The sequence below is a fragment of the Suricata suricatta genome, chromosome 14 (assembly GCF_006229205.1).
Source record: "Suricata suricatta isolate VVHF042 chromosome 14, meerkat_22Aug2017_6uvM2_HiC, whole genome shotgun sequence".
NCBI lineage: Eukaryota > Metazoa > Chordata > Mammalia > Carnivora > Herpestidae > Suricata > Suricata suricatta.
The window spans coordinates 36,889,765-36,910,297 of NC_043713.1; the positions used below are offsets into that span (position 1 = coordinate 36,889,765).

The 20,533-nt window shown below is 41.1% G+C and overlaps 1 protein-coding gene across 23 annotated transcripts in view; it reads right to left on the bottom strand.

Moving 5' to 3' along the window:
• Window positions 1–20,533, bottom strand: part of DTNA (dystrobrevin alpha) — a 255,612-nt gene that overhangs the window by 92,853 nt on the left and 142,226 nt on the right. For all 23 annotated transcript variants that reach the window (XM_029921418.1, XM_029921412.1, XM_029921415.1 and 20 more), the window contains exon 5: window positions 97–310. In XM_029921418.1, coding sequence (XP_029777278.1) covers window positions 97–310 — 214 coding nt within the window. The remainder of the gene's footprint in view (window positions 1–96; window positions 311–20,533) is intronic.

The following is a 20,533-nucleotide window of genomic DNA, read 5'->3' on the forward strand; positions in this document are numbered from 1 at the left end:
CAGCTACTCTAGAAAATCATTTGGAATAAAGACCAAGGACAAGAGGAGGGAGAGACCAAACATGCAGAGAGGAACAGCTATTCAGAGGGAGCTTACGGATCGAAGGCTGCCAGCAGGAAGTTGAGCAGGAGGCTGATGGACTGCTCCACCTGGATCTGGTGAGTGGTTGGCATCCGTTTGTTGAGCTGGTAGAACATGGTGGAAAGCACAGCCTCCAAGCGGGCCACGCTGAGTTCTATGTTAGGGTCCAGGTTGTTCAGAGCATTTTCCCGCAATGCTTCTATGACGTTCCAAATGTCCACCAGGTGCACTACATACAATTAAAGCAGAGCGAACAGATCACCCTCAAATGCAGGAAAAGGTAAATTTATTATTTTACATGTACCATCTGTCCTGTTTTGTCAAGGCACCTCAAAGTCTTCAATATGCATTCAACTCTTCGAGGGGTCGACATAAGTAAATGTATGTAGACAGTGCATGATCTCAAAGACTTGATGTACAACGTATCATAGCAAGAAAATTATTTCCTGAAAACCACAGTAGACATTTTTTTCTAATCTTCAATATGACCCTCGAAATGCAGCTACTATCTTTACATTACATATGAGAAACTGAGGACCAGGAAAGTTAACTGACAAATGCAAAGGTCCAAGGTCAGTCATTGGTATTCAAATCCACGTCTATCTGATTTTTTAAAAAATGCTGGAATAAAGCTGACATATAACATCACGTATGTGTAAGTTTAAGGTATGCAACTATTGATTTGATACATTTCTACATTGCAGTGTGATTACCACCAGAGCATTACCTAACATATCATGTCACATAATTATCATTTCTTTTTTTGTGGTGAGAACATTTAAGATCTAGTTTCTTAGCAACTTTGAAGTGTATGGCACTTGCGATTAAAATTCACAAGTCTCTCTAGCTTTAAAGCATTTTCCCACTGTACACACTGACCCCTTAAAATAAGAGACACAACCAGCATTTAAATTCCAGTGTTTGAAAAGATATGAAACCTGTGTTTATTTAAAACATTTTCCTTTATTTATATTTTTTCATAATACAAGGTTTGAAATAAGAGAGAGAAAGTTAAGGAAGGTGGGAAGACAGGCAGGGGAAAAAGGAAAAGTTATCAACAAAACTAAGTCACAGATTACTTATCTAACCTGGTCAAGAATAGCTTCTTGGCTACATTATCGACTAACTCCTGTAACTTAAGTCATGGTTACTTTCACTAGTGTAGTCAAGAATTCCACTTCTGTTTCTTCCCTGTTCATGCTAAAGCCTTATAACATCCCAGAAACCACTGCCACAATCAGGACAGTGAAGATCTCCATCACCTCCCAAAGGCTTCCTTCTGCTCCTTTTAATCCACCCCACTCCTTGTGCCAGACAACCACAGATGTACTTTCCAAAATGGTTTTCCAAAATTCTATTTAGCTGGAATCATGCAGTATGTACTTTTATTTTGTCTGGGTTCTTCTACTTGGTATAATTGCTTTGAGAGTCATCTGTGTTGTTGGATGTATCAATAGTTTGTTCCTTAATACTGTTGAATAGTGTTCTATTTGTGGATAGATCACAGTTTGGTCATCAACTCACCTGTTGATAGGCACTTGGGTTGTTTCAGCTTGGGGTTATTATGAATGAAGTTGCTATGAACAACCATGTGCAAATATTTGTATAGATATATGCTTCCATTTCCCCTGGTAAATTCTGGGAAATGGAGTGGGCTAGGTTGTATGTCCCGTATACGTTTAATTTTTGAGAAACTTCCCAGGCATTTTCCAATATAGTTGTAGTATTTCACATCCACATCAACAACATATGAGAATTCCAGTGTCTCCAGAAGTTCATCACATTTAAGGGTTGCTTTTCATTACACATTTGCACTTGAAAATTAATATTGTTGTCTTTCTGAACATTCTCATACATGCTTATGTTTCAGTTCCTGAAAAATGTGCACTCCACATAATGTTTTTCTACTTACTCTTAAGTTTTAGTTTCCTACTTCTTTACTCACTTTTGACACTATGTTAAAAAAACACTAACATCTATTGAACTTCTGGACTTGGGAGTCCACAAATTAGCACTGGACTTGGAGTCCAAAGACCGAGGTCTGAATATGGCCCTTCTACTCCAAGTGAATGCCCTCTTAGCCTTGAAGATTTAGAGCTTCGCTTTCCTCATCTACAAAGGGAGGATAGTGTTCCTTAAATGGGAAAAATCACAAAGTCAAAGGTGGTAATGCCTCATAGCCAGAGACAATATGTTGCACTTGAACAAATGCTCGATGTGAATCATGTAAAAAAAACCAAACAAACAAATAAAACAACTTTTCAGCATATCCCTTATTTGGGACAGAACTGAAATACTTAAATATTTATTAGATTTGGATAAATTCAGATTTAGGTGATTCCAAATTTGTAACCTCTGTATATCCTATAAGGAACTTATTTGTATTTCTTAATGCTATCTATCCAATTTTTCAAGTTAGCAACCAAGGTACTCCCAGGTAGATGGCATCTATAACTTTTGTTTGTTTATTTAATTCATTTCTTGAGGAATTAAATTAATTTCTGCAAGAACTGGGGTTCCTATAATTATTCCCTTTATGTTTGATCTAGAAATCCTCTGGACCTAGTCCCTGGGGATATATCTGGGTGCAGGATGCAAAGATGTTCCTGCCTCAGGGAACTAACAGGCGGGGATATAGATATGACCCCCAATCACACAGACAATCAGAAATGATGACCTACGGTGCTACATACAAAACGGTATTGGAGACGGTCGTGAAGGGCCCAGGGAAATAAGATAAGGCTGGAGGAGCATTGCAGCTGTGGCAAGTCTTTCGGGTTTTATGCTAATAGTATGAAGACACAGGTTTTAAATAGTGTGACATGCTCAGAAATGCAGCTTAAAAATGTCATTTCGGACTGTAGGGGGAGAAAGCAGTGGAGAAGGACAGGCATGTGCAGGAGAAGTGGCTGGAGCTGCTTACTGTCATCCCAGCAGAGCCGGTAGTGGTTTTGCTTAGTGGTGGCGGTACACAGAGAACTGTAATCATGCACACTATAATACTTATTTTCCAAGAGTGGCAAAAGACACACATTTTGCAATCACAAAGATTGAAGTTTCATCCCTGGCTCCACTGATAATTATAAAACTGTGGGGAAGCTACTCCTCCTCTATACCCTTCACTATTTCCTTTCTAGAAATGAGGAGACTAATTCCATCCAGGGAGAGTTATAGCAAGGAGAAAAGGGAGAACGTATACACAGAGCTCAGCACACAGGTGCTCAACAAATGACAGCTCCTAGTGTTACCATCATTAAACACTGTCCAATCGACACCCATGCTATGCCTTTATCAACGTATAAGATCTGTGAATCCAGATCCAAGTTTCAGCTCAGTGCCCCCAAATCTGATAAGCTAATTAACATATAATTTTGAGCAGATATCATGTTGGCCATACAGAAGAAGCCCAACCTACATCTCAGCCACAAAGGCAGATAATATTCAGTTTAACTGTCATAAATTCTGGATTAGTGGAGTTGAATTGATTCTACCATGTTTGGTAAGTAGAGACCTGGCGAGGAAGGCCCTCTTGCATAAAGACTTCTCACAGGTTTTATTTCACTGGTGACTATTTTGTGAGATGCAGATCATAGTGTGGAATAGTGCAGGTTCCTGCACAGTAGGTTGGGTTTCTACTGGCTTCTCCTATTGACTGTCCATGTGACCTTGAGCAAGTCACTTAATGTCCTTCAGTTTCAGTTTCCACATCTGTAAAATGGGGACAGTAATAGTTGTTCCACTGCAGGGTTATTGGGGGGACCAAATTAGATAATCCATAGAAAGCACTTAACTCGGTGCTTAGTGCGTAAGAAGTATTTAATATCTATTAATCATTATTAAAAGGTATCAGAAGACTTCTGCTTAATGAAGTGGTAGACCTAAGAAATGTGCTAAGTTTAGAGCCATAAGGAAGCTATTAAGAAGTCTGTTTTAAAAGTCTGACAGTTGTATAAAGATGTTCACTCCTGAGCCATCAAAACCATTTTAGAAAATGGACGTTTAGGTTTGCAGTGATGACTGAATGCCACTAGATGGCACTGTGCACACTTTGCTAAATATCCATCAAGCTTTAACTGTCCGTAGAGCACCTGCATTAGGCACAGAGGACACGAAATGGGGTTTCCTCATCTATATTACTGCATACAGTTTATACTAACGTGCTAAATAAAGTAAGAGCTTGTATAATAAAATTATTTAGTTAACATTAACCATATCAAAAATTAATGTGTTCTTAAAGGTAGTATTTAGTACTTCAGAGGATCTTAAAAATAATGTTAATGTTAATTTTGGACATTATTAATACCTAAAAGTTTGTATTCATAAATAAATAAAAATAGACAAAGCTTCAGTAGTTTTTTTAAATCTAAGCAATCTGGAAATGGAAACAGGCTAGGTCAGAGGGAGGGGTGTGGGGGGAAGAGTTTGCTGTTCTCAAGTGAAGTTTCTTATCAACGTGCTGATGTTATACTATTTTTTAAGGTAATGGACTCTAGTTCACTGTCAGCAATGACTTCAATCCCAGTATCTTTGGGGAGAGTGCAGAAATACCATACTCATTTATATCTAGGTAGAAATGACTCATGTCAAAAACTTTATTAGAGGTAGGAGAATCATATAAATAGGGTAAAATATGGAAGAGAGGGAAGAGAAAGGATAGAAATATCAAAAGACAACCTGAGGATGTGGTCCAGGGCCGGCCTTCCTTGGACCACATTGCAAAGATTGGGTCCAGGTCAGTGAATCTAAGCCCGATACTTTTTTTTTTTTAAAAAAGCATTTAGAGATCTCAAAATTCCCAAGCCCACATTATACCACTTACTGATACCAAAATTTAGGAAGGTGGGAAAAGCTTTTCCTAAAGCTCTCCAGGTGATTCTGACAATCACGGATTTATAAACCTTTAGAAGGCTTTCAAAGAGCTTGCAGCTGGGGATGGCCAACAATCATAGTGACTTAAATCTGGTCATTTGGGTGTGGTGGTCCTCAACCATGGCTGCATGCCAGAATCACCTGGTAGGCTGTAAAATAGCTCCCTGGTGCTGTCACAGCTGGTCCAGGACCATACTTGGAGTCACAAGGCAGTTGGCTTGTTAGAAATGCAGAGTTTTAGGCCCACCCCAGATCCAGAGAATCAGAAACTGCATTTAACATCCCCAGGCAGTTTAAGTATGACAAGCAAGATTGAACTCAGTAGTTCTCTGTCCTTTGGCATCAAGATGGCCTGCTATGTTCTCATAGGTTGTGAGGTGTGTTACAAGGGGCTGATAACTATCAATTAATTTATGTAGTTTAAGAATGATTTATGATTGTCCCACTGATGAATGGATCAAGAAGATGTGGTATATGTACACAATGGAGTACTACATGGCGATGAGAAAGAATGAAATCTGGCCATTTGTAGCAAAGTGGATGGACCTAGAGGGAGTCAATGCTAAGTGAAATAAGTCAGGCAGAGAAGGACAGATACCATATGTTGTCACTCATAGGTCTAACAGGAGAAACCTAACAGGGGACCATGGGAAGGGGAAAGGGGGTGGGGGAAGAGTTAGGGAGAGGGAGTGAGGCAAATCATGAGAGATTCTGGAATACTGAAAACAAACTGAGGGCTGAAGGGGGAGGGGGGAGGAAAAGCGGGGTGGTGGTCATGGAGAGGGGCACTTGTGGGGAAAATCACTGTGTTATATGGAAACCAACTCGGTAATAAACTATTAATAAAACATAACCAAAAGAATTGGAAATGTTAAAAACAAACAAAAGAATGATTTATGGCGTTCCTGAGTGGCTCAGTCATTTGAATGTCTGACTCTTGATTTTGGCTCAGGTCATGATCCTAGGGTCATGGGATCATGCCCCATGTTGGACACTGTGCAAAGCATGGAGCCTGCTTGGGATTCTCTCTCTCTGTCCGCCTCTCTTCCTGGTTCACACACACACACACACACACACACACACACACACACGCACGCACTCTCCCTCTCTCTCTTTCAGAAGAATGATTTATATAATCATTTATATACACATTGTTTCAGAGGGGTTGTGATTCACATCTATAAGAAGGTTATGCATTGCATCATGATGTGCTTTCTTGACTGGAAGAAAAGTAAATTGCAGTTAGGTTGGGAATTTATATAACCTGTTGATACACCATTAGGGATATATATATATACACACAAACCCTCTAACATGTATATGTGTGTGTGTGTGCGCGCACACTCACACACATGCCCTCTCAACGCCCACCCAACTCGCTTAAAGTGATGGTAACTGCTGTCTGAGGCTTTGTTAGGATTCATTTTCCAATCTCTGAGACTAGCAGGTGCAGGCAGGAAAAATTCTGATGTTGACTTACTCATCGGATCCCATTGCCAAGGAGATAGGTTCTTTCTACTGAAACCAATTCTTCCCTCCCCAGATCTAAGTTTCCTGAGTTTCAGGAAAATCCCCAGCAGGAATTTTCCACTGTGACCACTCTGTAGATTATGAGAACCAAGTTAGGGTGGTATTTCTGATTAGTTTATATAGCAGGTTTGAAGTGTCGTACTGTGTTCATTCACATAGTGGATTATTAAAATACATTTGTAGGCTTATAGGAAAATTCATATGGAGATTTATTTGTTTAGTTTTCCAATAAAGTTCTGATGCCTTTAGCATTCAAAGATGAGTACTTGTAGAAGCATGAGTTTTTCCTAGGACAGCTCTCAAATGCAAAGTCTCAGTCAGTTTTTGAAATCCCAAGTAGACTTTAAGTAAGAATCCTTTCAAGGAGTCTCCCATGTGGGTCAGACTGCCACATGGGCAGGGTGTGAGGAAGTGGAGAGACGAACTTGTGAGTTTCAGGAACAACTCCAGGTTCCTCTTCAAACTCACTGCCTTGGCAAGGCAACAACTAGCTTTCTGTCTTAGCCTTCCATTCCAGAGACTAACGTCTTCATTCATAAGTAGTTATTATGTGTCAGTACTGTTCTGGGTTCTAGAATTAGAGTGAACAAGACAGGCAGGTCCCTGAGCACACAGAACTTACAGGTGGTGGAGACCAGAGAGACCCAGCAAAGGGTATGGAGTAGGCAACAACAATCTAGTTTCTCTTACGAACATGGGCTTAGAGATCATGGACTTGGAGTCAAGTGTTTCTTCATGTGCACAATAGGAACAATAATATCTAATTTTCTTTTCTTATCGGTGCTCTGAGGAACAACAAAATTACATGGAAAAGAGTAAACTCTAAAGTACCACATATATTTTAGGCATTATTCTTATTTTTGAGAGAAAATAGGTATTAAAATTGACTGTCACATTCTGATAAAACTATAACGCCCCGATTCTTTCAATTCTTTGTACCACTTTGTCAGTGACAAAGATGTTTGGCCCTTGATATATGCTTTCTTCTATAATTTCAGGTTTGTTTTTCTCTTTTTAAATTTTTTTTTTATTTTTGAGAAGGGGGAGGGCAGAGAAAGAGGGTGTCACAGAATCTGAAGCAGGCTGGAGACTCTGAACTTTCAGCTCAAGCTCATGAACCATTAGGTCATGACCTGAGTGGAAGTCAGGCGCTTAACCGACTGAGCCACCAGACGCCCCTCAGGCTTATTTTCCTCTTAACAGGTGTGATGGTATAAATCCATCAGAGACTGTATCACAGTGATGACTAGCCTAGTTGACTTTCAGATCAAATACTTATCTTGAAATTCAGAGAGCCTCAGCTCATGAGAAGAAAAGAATATTCCAGTGTGTCACTAACTTATCACACATTTATTGCACATACATGCATTAACATACAGAGGGAGACTGCCATATGCTTATACAACCAGAGCTGGGAAAGGAAGCAAGAAATGAGATTCCATCACATTTTCAAAAGAAATGAAATCCAACCAGTAATTTGAAAGATTCTAAAATACATTATGTTAGATGTTCGAGGGGACTAGACAAAATATGAGAGCCCAGGATTCCCATGGGGAGAGACACATTCAGACAGCCTAACTGAAGATCAGGGTGAGACACCATGTCATCAACAGTCCACATCCATAGAGACACCATGTCATCAACAGTCCACATCCATAGAGCAGATTAGAAAACAAAACAAAACAAAACAAAAACACTGGAACTCAAAGTCCAGGGATGCCATGCAGCCTGGAAACTTTGGAAAGATTTAGAGGAGGAGGAGGTAGGGCCCAGGTTGGTTTCCGGAACACAGCAGGATCTGATACATAAAGATGAGTCAGGGAGGATCCTCCAGGAAGAAGATGATCTAGTGACCGAGAGCAGAGAACAATGCAGAAGAAGGTGCAACCCGGTCTTGTACTGACCTGCCTGGGCCAGGAGAAACATGCTGAGTGTACTGGGAATCAGGGTCTGTAACTCTGTAATTGTTCCTAGTGTCCATTATTTGACACTTCTCTAATTTTTCAGTAAGCAAATAGATTGAGAATTTGCATCCTGTAAACTTTCATACTGAGTTTCATTTTCAAAATACCATGTGAGCAAATTCCTATCCTGGTCTGCAGCCAACCAGTCCAGTGGTGAAAATCAGAAGTGCTCTTGGGAGCAGTGAGTGTGTCTCAAACTGTGGTCCCTGATTCCACAGGTCTGGTGTTTGGCCAGGATATCCCCAGGTTTTGGCTGTCCCTCAGGTGGTTTTGAAGAGCAAGGATGTTTGAGAACCACTGCTATGGAGCACAACTTAAAGAGATCAGAACAGGAAGAAGAGGAAATGGATGCTCTTGAGCCAGGGAATTTATATACAAGGGACCACAAGAATCCTGGGAACACTGTGGTCAAGAAAGCCTTGTGCAAATTAGCCAGGTGTTCAGATTTTCTCAAATAAATGATTTAATTTTATGTCCTTATTCAGGTCTTTGATCATGACAAAACAGTGTTTACAAAGCTATTAGGGAAGAGAAATTCAATTAAGTTGTATGCTTTGCCAGGTCAACAATGCAACCAATGCATTTTCATATGATTACACTGAAGATATTGGCCACCTTGACCCAATACTGAGTAGGGAAAGAAAATGTTAATAAAAGACAATTTTTGTATTTGATTTCCATTCATGAGTCATGAGCTATATCTTTCTAAAATATGAATCTGAACAGCATCTGAGTAGCTCACCAAATTATTTTATGTTCCCAGAGTCCACATCTTCCTTGTCCCTAATATATACCTTTATCACCAAGATGGTTCTCTTTGCTAAGGATCCTTGGAGAGAAGCATCATAGCTTACAAATATCACATTTCAGTTTTGCTTTAATTTCCTGGGTAAGATGCATGCTAGGATAGAGCTTTAAGAAAATGTCTACATTTATTTTTGGTGTAAAATGAAATAGGATATCATGCCAATCCTCAAAGGCCCTGGCAGTACATCTATTGCTTATTAGAAAAAAGTATTCAGTTTTCCTTAAATTGTGTTTGTAGACCAGCATCATTATTCAAAATGAGGTGTAATAATTGTTGGCTCAATAGCTGTCATACTGTAAATTAAATTTAACTAAATTCAATGGAACAGGCATTTATTAAGCCTATTATTTTCTAAAGTATTGTACCAATGATTGTAAAAATAATAAGAGGAGGTAAATGAAAAGAAATATTTGAACAATAACTAATTTCTCACTGCCAGCTTTGAACTTTGCTTGGAATATATTTAATAACTTTAGAAGCAAGATGATTTAGTATCTTATCTCCTTTCTGGGTAGTCATTTTAGCCTTCACTAGACAGTTTGTTTCTTCAATGTGCCTTTAGCATTCCCTACATTGTAGTGCCCTAGTTTGGGCTTTTCCTGCTTTCTACTTAGATTTTTACAGTGAGCCTTAGTCGTCTCCAGTTTATGCCCTTTTTCATCTGCCCTAAGAAATGGTGTAGGTCCCAACTCTGGCTATGCCAGCCTCCATTGACTACTGAGTAAAATCCAAGCTTCTAAGCTTGAAAACCAATGTTTGGACTCCAGTCTCTCAATCTTTAACCTCATGTCCTACTCATTTCCAACTTTTCCCAAGAGTCTTATGACCCAGACATGTTGAGCTTCCTGTAATTCCAGAATATGCTGTTGGCTTTCTTGCACTGATTTTATACTCTTCAGCATGTGCACTCTTCATGTGACTGTCTTTCAAGGCATAACACACATGTATGCCCGAGGAGGCCTCGATACCTTCACGTGGAATTATGCTCTCCCATTTGCTGCTCCTAGATAACTTCATATATCAGATCATTCATGACACTCTGCATTTCCCATAGATATTAATGGACAGGTTGTTCCCTCTACTTTTTAAATTTTTTTTCTGCTTTTTATTTATTTTTAAGAGACAGAGAGAGACAGCACAAGCAGGGGAGGGGTAGAGAGAGAGGAAGACACAGAATCTGAAACAGGCTCCAGGCTCTGAGCTAGCTGTCAGCACAGAGCCTGATGTGGGGCTTGACCCCACAAACCAGGGGATCATGACCTGAGCTGAAGCTGGATGCTTAACCAACTGAGCCACCCAAGTGCCCCTCCCTCTACTTTTTAAAATGTTTACTTATTTATTTTGAGAGAGAGAGAGAGAGAGAGCGCGAGTGAGTGAGAGAGCAGGAAGGGGAGGGGCAGAGAGGGAGAGAGAGATTTCCAAGCAGGCTCCATGCTGTCCGAGCAGAACCTGATGTGAGGCTTGAACCTACGAACTGTGAGATCATAACCTGAGCTGAAATCAAGAGTTGGATGCTCAGTCAACTGAGTTACCCAGGTGTTCCTCTCCACTTTTTTTGATAAGCCCTTGACTGAACTTCAGAAGAGAGGAAGGTCTCTGAAATGATGAACTAAATTTTATGGTTAGGGTCATGTGTGCTTTGGGGGAAATCGATCTGTGGCTTTCATCAAATTTTCTCAAAGATACATAAGAAGAAAATTTAAGAACCACAGCACTAAATTATACCAACTTGAACACATGTACTATGTCTGGTTCATCCTTGTATTCCTCATAGCTACTTGCATAATGCCTTGTTCAAACTGGGTGCTGACTAATGGATGGGTGCTTGGTGAATGGAATAGGGTAGAGTGTCCACTGTTTGTCAGACCCTACATATAACCTCCAGAAGCTTTCCCTTTACCTCAGCGTGTCAGGAAACTCAATGAGACTCATTGAGCATGGCTTCCCACAGTACTTTCATGATTTCTTACACACTATGACTTGAACAGATGGCCAGAATCGTAGATGCCAGAGGGTGCATTTCAAGAGAAAGAGCATCCACAAGGCTGGCAACCATGAGGAACAGTCTCCTACTTTTTCTTTAGAGCTCTCAGTTGCTCTCAGCCTCCCCGCATCATGTGGCCATCCGGCCATGATGAACACTAACAGTGTACCCAGGGACACACTAGGTAAGGGACAACTGGCAGGGAAGTCTCACTTTTTGTTGCACTCATTCCGTACCATTTAAGTATATAATTAATTGTCTTTGTGCAATGGAGTAAAATATGGGATATAAATTGAATATGCATTGCATTCACCCATTCAGAAAATAGTTATGATTCAGTTTCCTAGTGCTCAGAAAATCATTTGGGAGCTACATTAGCATTTGGGGTGAAGAGCTGTCTAGATGGCTAATCATCAGTACAGATTGTTTGCAGGGATCTTGAGTGAAGTTTAAGAATATGAGAAATCTGTCACCGAAACATTTTTATTTTTTTTTTTTTAAATATTGTAATGTTTATTTTTGAGAGGGGGGAGAGAAAGAGGGGGGTAGGTGCAGAGAGAGGGAGTCACAGAATCTGAGGCAGGCTCCAGGCTCTGAACTGTCAGCACAGAGCCTGATAGGGGGCTCAAACTCATGGACTGCGAGATCATGACATGAGCTGAAGGTGGACACTTAACTGACTGAGCCACCCAGGTACCCTGAGAAATGTAACTTTTGAAAAAAAATCTTTAAAAGGCAGTAGAAAACACTGATGAGGAAATGTCCAACACAGAAAACAAAACACACAGGAGGCAATGTTTCAGACCCCTCTCTTGTATCTTTTCAAAACCTTGGCTCCACCTCTTTCTCCAGCCCCTGCAGGAGGAACCATCATGGTGTAGACTTTGATCAGCTCAGGGCAGCTGCAACCAGGCAGCATCTGGCCTCGGGCTCTTGCTCTATACCTTGGATGGAACATGAGGAACCTGCCTAGTGCTCACACAAGTGTAACCCAGAAGCATGGGCGGTATTAACACTTGTAGGCTCCCCCTTGACCAATGCAGGACAGAGCAGCCAGACTAGTACTTCCTCCTTGTGTGCCCTGGTCGGACAGTTCTGGGACCTTTCAGAAGGTTCCTTAGAAGCTCCTACATTGTGTGCTGGGTTTCTTCCCTTGTTTCACCTCTGCTCTGGAATGACAAATGAGCAGGCATTCACACAAGCCTTATGGTGGAGTCTGCTTTCTGGGAAACAAGGGCTAACGCACTGATTCTAACAAAGTCCGTATGACTGGTTGAACCCTCTCAGAATAATAAATGAGAAGAAAATGATGATTCTGGCCATGTTCAAAAAGATTTTGATTTTGTGTGGTCACCATAGCTTCTTCTCAGCTTATCCTTTTCCACCATATAACATCACTGTCTTATTCAGCAGGTTTGGATTTGGAAATTAAAATGCATTATACTTGATCTTAATTGAGGTTTGTTATTCTTGAGAAACTAAGCTGCTCAGGGCTGATGCATGATTAGCCCTGCAGCAGGTGCAGTGGTCCGCATGCTTAATGGACATGGTGGGACAGGCTCTCTGTCTACTATGGCATTTGGCTAATACTTGGAGGTTAGAAGTTGAGTTCTCAATCAGATTATTTATCTGATGTTTATTCAGGAGAAGCCACTTAACATCTCTTATGCTCTGCTCTCCTCACCTGGAATGAACAGAACTTTACCATTCCCGATTAAAAAGGAGAGCAGAAGTCATAGCCCAACACCATGAATGATCAAAAATAGCTAGACAATTTATTTCAATAGCTACTGATATACTTGATTTCTTTAACCACAATACTTATAAGTAATTTTTTCTCCTCAGAAAATGGCAGTTTGCTCAGGACACTGACAAGGTAGATATAAGCTTACATAGCAAAGTTTTAGAGTGTATCCTTTATTTGATATTCACGAAACTGAAGATTTCTAATAAGTAGAACACATCATTAGATTCTACACTTGAGGTTATTCTAGTACTAAATTTATACACTAAGGAATATTATCATGGTTTCCCCCCACGGTCTAGAATAATGCTTAACATGCAGTAAACCTCAGTCCGTATTTGTTAAATGAGTAAATAAATGAGTGACTGCTGGTAACATCAGCAAAATGTGAACAAAAATCTCCTTGATTTAGTTGTCGTGGATCACGGGTGTGGTTATGTGGGAGTAGCCACTAGTCCATCCCCATCCTCCTGTCTCCAGTTTTCTCTTAGTGTTTACCTGAGCCCCAAATTCCTGGGAGCCAGGCTGTGAGGCAGTGCCCTCTGGGCGTCCCTTCATCACTCAGCTCACTGACTCTGGGCTGACCCAGTAAGTGCCCAGGAACACAGCTTGGCAGGCCATTGGGAAGATCATTGAGTCTTGCTGGGTGGGGCTGGGAAGCTTGAAAGGCATTCCTGTGCATGCATTGCTCTTTCCCAATGGGCTGGGGCATTTAAAGATGAGGTTCTTTCCTAAACTGGGAGCGCCAAAGTGTTTAGTTGTCCCGGTTTCCTGGTACAATGCAGAAGCATGAGAAAGGGAAGAATCTGCTTTAATTAAACCCATAATCACATGCACCAGAACCTTAAAAGCCTAGCTTTCTTCTACCAGAAACGTGCTCTGGAGAGGAGGAAATGACTTTGCTATAGGTCTAGGGTGCTCAGAGAGGAGCTGGTCCTCCATCCAGGGTGCCCGGAGAGGGGCTAGTTCCTTCATCCAATGTGCACAGAGAGAGGAGCTGGTCCTCCGTCCAGGGTGCCTGGAGAGGGGCTGGTTCTCCATCCAGGGTGCAGGGAGAGAGGAGCTGGTCCTCCGTCCAGAATTCCCGGAGAGGGGAAGGTCCTCCACCAGGGTGCCCAGAGAGGGGCTGGTTCCTCCATCCAGGGTGCCTGGAGAGGGGCTGGTTCTCCGTCTAAGGTCCTCCGTCCAGGGTCCCTAGGGAGGGGCCTGTTCTCCACTGCGGTACCACACAGGCTTCTTGAATGGCTTTATGTTCTGCTGCCACCACCAGTCCCCACAGGGAATTTTTAGGAATGTGGTATTCTAGCGCAATGCCCTTCTCTTTATTCTAAACAAGTGTCTAGAAAGAGTCGACATCAGGATTGAAAATATGTATCAAAATCACTTGGAACACAGATAATTATACTCCAAGGTTTTGCCATCTGGCACTTATTTCCCTAACTGAACATTCCTGCTCCTCCTTTTGACTCTTTAACAGGAAAGAGTCCTATTTCTCTCCTTCAGACACATCTCCTGTTTTGGGATCTGTTCCTATTGCTTGAGTTTTTACTGAGAACATTAGTTTTTTTACCCAAGGCTCTCTTATGTCATTATCTGGGAAGCAGAAAAGTCCATGATCTTGGGCAGTGTGGTAGGCAGAACCCTAGGATGCCCCCTTCCTCTTCACACTTCCCTTGACAAGATTCCTGGTCCTCAGAGTTGATACACCTCCATTGTTTAATCAAACACTAATTCAGGCACTGCTGTGAAGGGATTTTGCAGATATGATTAAGCTCTCAAATCAGTTGGCTTTAAGATCTTCTGGGTGAACTTCACCTAACCACATACGTCTTTTATTTTATTATTATTATTTTTGATGTTTTTTTTTTTTAATTTTGAGAGAGAGAGAGAGATGTGATTGCATGCGCTGGGAAGAAAGAAAGGGAGACACAGGATTGTGTCTGTATTGTTAGTGCAGAGCCTGAAGCGGGGCTCAAACTCATGAACCAGGAGATCATGACCTGAGCTAAAATCAAGAGTCAGATGCTTCCTGGATTGAGCCACCCAGGCACCACCATAAGTCTTTTAAAATAGGAGAGTTTTCTCTGGCTGATCACAGAGGAGGAAGTCAGAGAGACCCACTCTGTCTGGCACTGAAGTAGAAGCAAACATCTATGGGGCCCTATGGCAAGGAACGCAGGTGGCTTGTAGGAACTGGGACTAGTCCCCACCTGACTGCCCACAAGGAGCGGAGACCTCTATCCTTCAACCATAAGGAAATGAATCCTGCCAACCGCCAGTTCACTCAAAAGAGAACCCCAGACCTTGTGAGACCCTAGGCTGTATTTGATTTCTGACCTATGGAAACTGGAAAGAGTACGATAGTAAATGTGTGTTGTATTAAGTTGCTAAGTGTGGTGTAATTTATTATACAATGATAGAAAACTGATACAGGCTGCCAAAAATCCACACACTTAAAAATATGGCAGGGAGGAGGAATGTGCTGGCACACCAACTCAAAGAAAAGCGAATGAGGTATTAGTATTTATTTCTTAAAACACACGTCAAGCCTATTCCTGAAGCGTGAGACTAGTCAGTTGGCCAGTGAAAAATGAGTCTAGTGAAGCATATTCATTCACTCACAGAAGAATATTTATTCAGGATCCACCGCATATATAGCACTCACATGGGTTAATTTCACAGTGACAGAGAAGCCATTAGGTAAACAAGTGTCTGCATTTTGTTTTTGTTCTAGAAACCCTAAAAGAAATGTAGAGCTATTAAAGGCAAAAGCGTGTGTTCTAACTTTAAGTCACACATGGATGAAGAATACTTATAAAAACGTTTCTTTTATTAGAAGGAAGACATTTGAGAAACTCTGAAAGCTCAGATATGAATATATATATACCTTTCCTCTTTTCCCTTTAAGCAAAATTTTAATTAACTTTTGGCTGATATGAGTGACAAAAGGAAAATTCAGACTGCGACCAGAAGAACGAAAGGATAGTGCCGCCAAACTTTGGCTCCTACTATTAAACAGGAGGGATTTCAGATTTCTGATTTATTTCTCTCATTCTCTTTTATTGTTCATGAACTTAAGGCTGCGTTCCATTGACTCCAAAGTAATTTCTGAAAAAAGATCTGCTGACATTACAGGGTATCTGGATCATTAACCATGTCAGCGCTGACCGAGGAAATAATGTTTTGGCAGAAAATAGTTATTTGTTTAAAACAAAGGCTGAGATGTTGCCATTTCACACATCCTTATGCCTAGATGGCACATAGGGTATTTATTTTTGTGGAAGGTTCTTAGGAAACCTGGAAGCTAAAGAGAAGGCTCTTGATTAGAAAGCAGTATTAGGAATAGTATGTGTATTCTCCATTCAGTCCTATTTCTCCTAGAAAATAAAACTGCCAACTTGGTGCCCCCTGATTTTTACGGGTACCCACTCCTTCGTTCCATTAGGGAATGTGCTAGTCACAGCATGGGGAGGGAGGGTATGACACTATACAAAGATGAGTGGTAAGGGGAAGTAGGTGACTTAAAAATAGATCCCATGGAGAAAAGTTGAGGGAATAAAGAACCTTTTGCTTGAAAAAAGAAAGGATGGGGACACCTGGGTGGCTCAGTCAGTTAAGTGTCTGACTCTTGGTTTCAGTTCAGGTCATGATCTCATGGTGTGTGAGTTCCAGCCCTGCATCGGGGCTCTGTGCTGACAGCATGGAGCGTGCTTGGGATCCTTTTTCTCTCCCTCTCTCTCTGACCCTCCCCTGCTCGTGCTGCCTCTGTCTCTCTCAAAAATAAACTTTAAAGAAAAGAAAAAGAAAAAAGATGGTTTCTCACAATTTTTCCCTTTTTTCTTTTTAATGTTTTTTTTTTTGAAACACACACACACACACACACACAATGCAAGAGGGGGAGGGAGAGAGAGAGGGAGACACAGAATTCAAATCAGGCTCCAGTCTCTGAGCTGTCAGCACAGAGCCTGTCATGGGGCTTGAACTCATGAACTGTGAGATCATGATCCTAGCTGAAGTTGCCACTCCACTGACTGAGCCACTTAGGCGGCCCACAATCTGTCTTTTATAACAGAGGTTGGTAAATATCTTTTTGTGTGTGTGGACAATGGGGCACTACTGTATTACATAGTAATATTATGTAGATATTATAATGGCATATATGTAAGAAAAAACATACACATTGATGAAATTAAAAATAATAATGGAGTGCAATTATTTTTAATGCTTGTCTATCAATGAGAAGACTGGATTTTTGTGGCGAGGGATAACATTTTGCTTAACGTGGATTATAAGTAACATTCCCTATTTTAAAATTATTAAAAATATTCATCTGTAAAAACTCCTATTTCACAGTCTGTACAAAAGTAGGTGCGGGGTTGCATTTAGTGCACAGGCTACAATTTTCTGGACTCTTACATAAAGTCTTTTTAGGATCCTGGGAACCAGCTGTTCTCAGCATCCATCAGGAATTGCATTAGAGGGAATGAACATCAAAGTCGGTGATAAGAATCAAGGCTCTACATGGGAAACCATAAAGGGTACGCAAGGCTGAGGGGACAGGAATACAGGGAATTAACTAGCCCTTCCAATATCTGAATTCAGAGAGAAAACACATCTCTTAAAAGTCTATATACTCCATGTTATATCCAGACAATATTTTTTTCTAGGTGATGACTTTACAAGTGTCAGTTTTTATGTTTTCACCTCTATTATGTAGTTTGTAAGTTTAATTTTGTTAATATACAAAATCAATTTTACCTGTACATAGGCCTGGACTTAAAAATAACCCGTTCTCCATTAAACTCCATTGATTTCTATGAAGTAAATGCTATGTAAGAATTTCCAATAAAGCAGTGTACTTACAAACACACTACCTGGAGTTTTTTTTTTTTTTTTAACATTTATTTATTTTTGAGAGACAGAGAGAGACATATCATGAGCAGGGAGGGGCAGAGAGAGAGGGACACACAGAATCAGAAGCAGGCTCCAGGCTCTGAGCTGTCAGCACAGAGCCTGATGCAGGGCTTGAACCCACGAACCGTAAGATCATGACCTGGGCTGAAGTTGGAGGCTCAAACGACTGAGCCACCCAGATGCCTGCTACCTGGAGTTTTTGTTCTTACTACTTTTATTGTAGAATAAAACTCCACTATAAAGTACCATAATTTATAGTGGATTATGTTTTATTGCAGACAGAAATGACCCTCCTCTCAGGGGTGTAGGTTCAACATTGACTGATATTGTATCACATAAACACCAGGTCCTGATTATCTTAAAAAGAAGGCCCTACTTTTAAGATAAAACAGACCCAGCTGTTAGCATTGTGCAAGCTCCTCAACATCATAACTGGTATATTTATGGTCAGGTAGGAAAACTCAGCAAACACATATTGTACGTGTACTAACGCTTCTGCTCAAGATGGAAACAATTTTATAAGGCAGCTTAATTTAGCATCCAAAACTTGCTCGTTTCTCTTCCTTAAGCCTTAGTTTTGTATGGTTTGTATAGAATGTAATATTTTTCTCATCCTAAAATAGATGAAGTTTGTAAGGCATAACACTTCCCTGTGGAATGTCCACTAATTCCTTAAGAACCAGACTAGCCGTCTCCCGCTGCAGGAAACTCCACTTACTGCCCCTCACGCCCAGGTAGGACACTGCCCACTGCCTTCCTGTTGCTCCCACAACACCATGCGCATATCCCTACCATTATACTTCCACATTGTGTTAGGAATCTGTTTAAAATTCCGCCCACCCCGTTAGACTTTGGGCAACTTTAAGACAGAGAGCATGTCTTATTCACATTGCTTCAACCCAAGCATGGTGTTGAACACACAGGAGGAGTTCATTATAAGCGTTCCAAATTAAAAGGTAAGGGAATGGATGCAATGGATGCACTGAGAGTCAACTGGGCAGGTATGAAAGTTTTATTTCCACCCAGGGATGGACTAGCACTGTTCTCCCCAGAGATCAGTGTGACAATGACATGATGCTGGACGCAGGATAAGGATGAGGACCAGAAAAGAACATGAAGAGGAAAAGGAGATGTCCCAAGAATGAGAAAGGGCCATAATCTGAGAGGAGGAGGAAAGCAATGTCACCCTAGGGTGACTGGAGCCAGTTAGGGCCTTTGTGAGGTTGTCTGCAGGGGTGGTTGTCAAATCACTGATTCTTTTTTTCTTCCCTCTCTCCCTCCTTCCCATCCCCCTCTCCCTCCCTCTTTCCCTCTCCCTTTCCCTCCCTTCCTTCTTTCCTTCCTTCTCTTTATTGTTTATTTACTTTTTAGTTCACCCCTACCATTTTGTAACACCTTTTTGCAATTCCCTAATCTCTGCTGAAAGACCTGAGGAAGCTCTGCTTGGCAAAGCTCTGAGAACAAAATTCTTGTCCCTGCTCCTTCTCCTTGCCCTTCTCTTCTGAGGACCGCTGAGTAGTAATGAAGAACGAACGAAATTCTATCACTTTTTCGTTGCTGAAAACACGGAGATTTTTTTCCTTTTGTTTAAGTATGGGTGGTGGGGTTGTGGGGGGGTGGGGAGAAAAGCTTTTCTTTGGTGTGAGCATCTTCCCTTTAACATCAGTCCTCGAAAAACTTTTTATAGATTCATCAGTGCCCAGGGCTGCAAGGACATCCACAAATTCCTTCCTACATCTGTAGTGTTCTTCTCATTTCCTCCCCACTTTAATTATTTTTGGGTTTGTTTAGCTTCCTGAAAGGAGTCAAACATGTCTTTGATATTTGGCAAATCTGTTTTTACTCCTTTGTCATCCTGCCCCGAACTTCAGTCCTGTTTCCAGCCACTGAAGCTGAGGAATAAGCTGTAAATGAGCAACTTGAAGACCAGATGCACACTGCCCAGGCCATTAGTCACGATTCGCTGTAAGCCAGGAAGCCTGGGGCTGGGGCTGGCCTGCCTAGGGCCCCCAAGGAACACCTGCAGATGATAGAGGTGTGGACATGGCCGGCTGGTCTACATTCACTGTTCCTAATCCCTAGGCCACTTATTCAAAAACCGTGTATGTACTACAGGGGGACATTATGGTTTTCATCTTTCTAATCCATCCAGTACTAATTAGAAAATAGGAACAGTTATTAATTTTTATAGCAGTCAGTTTTCAAAAAGAAAAGAGTACGTTCATGCACAGGAAATATGAGGCGATTTTTCTCTCCAACAGAAAATGGATGTGGTGTGATATGATGGGAGCAGTGGGCAGCAGAGGATGTAAAGGGCTCGCTGTGATTCGTGATCTAGCTGGGCACTGACATTTTAAAATTTGGGAAAAAGATGAAGCGAGTCCCTTTGTTTCTTAAAATATTATTGTCTCTTCTCTTCCTGATGTCTGATGTAGGCAAATGCAGTCAATACTCTGACACAAAGGGCTAACTTTGTAGCTTCAGAAAGAAAATTCTATGTTTTCCAGGAGCTTGTAAACATTCTCCTGTGTTTACATTCTCCTCTATTTGCAAAGGAAACACAACTATAAAGAGGACTTCATATTTGATATTTTATAAAGTTCTTGGAAACCATTTTGATGGCACAGTATTGACAATAC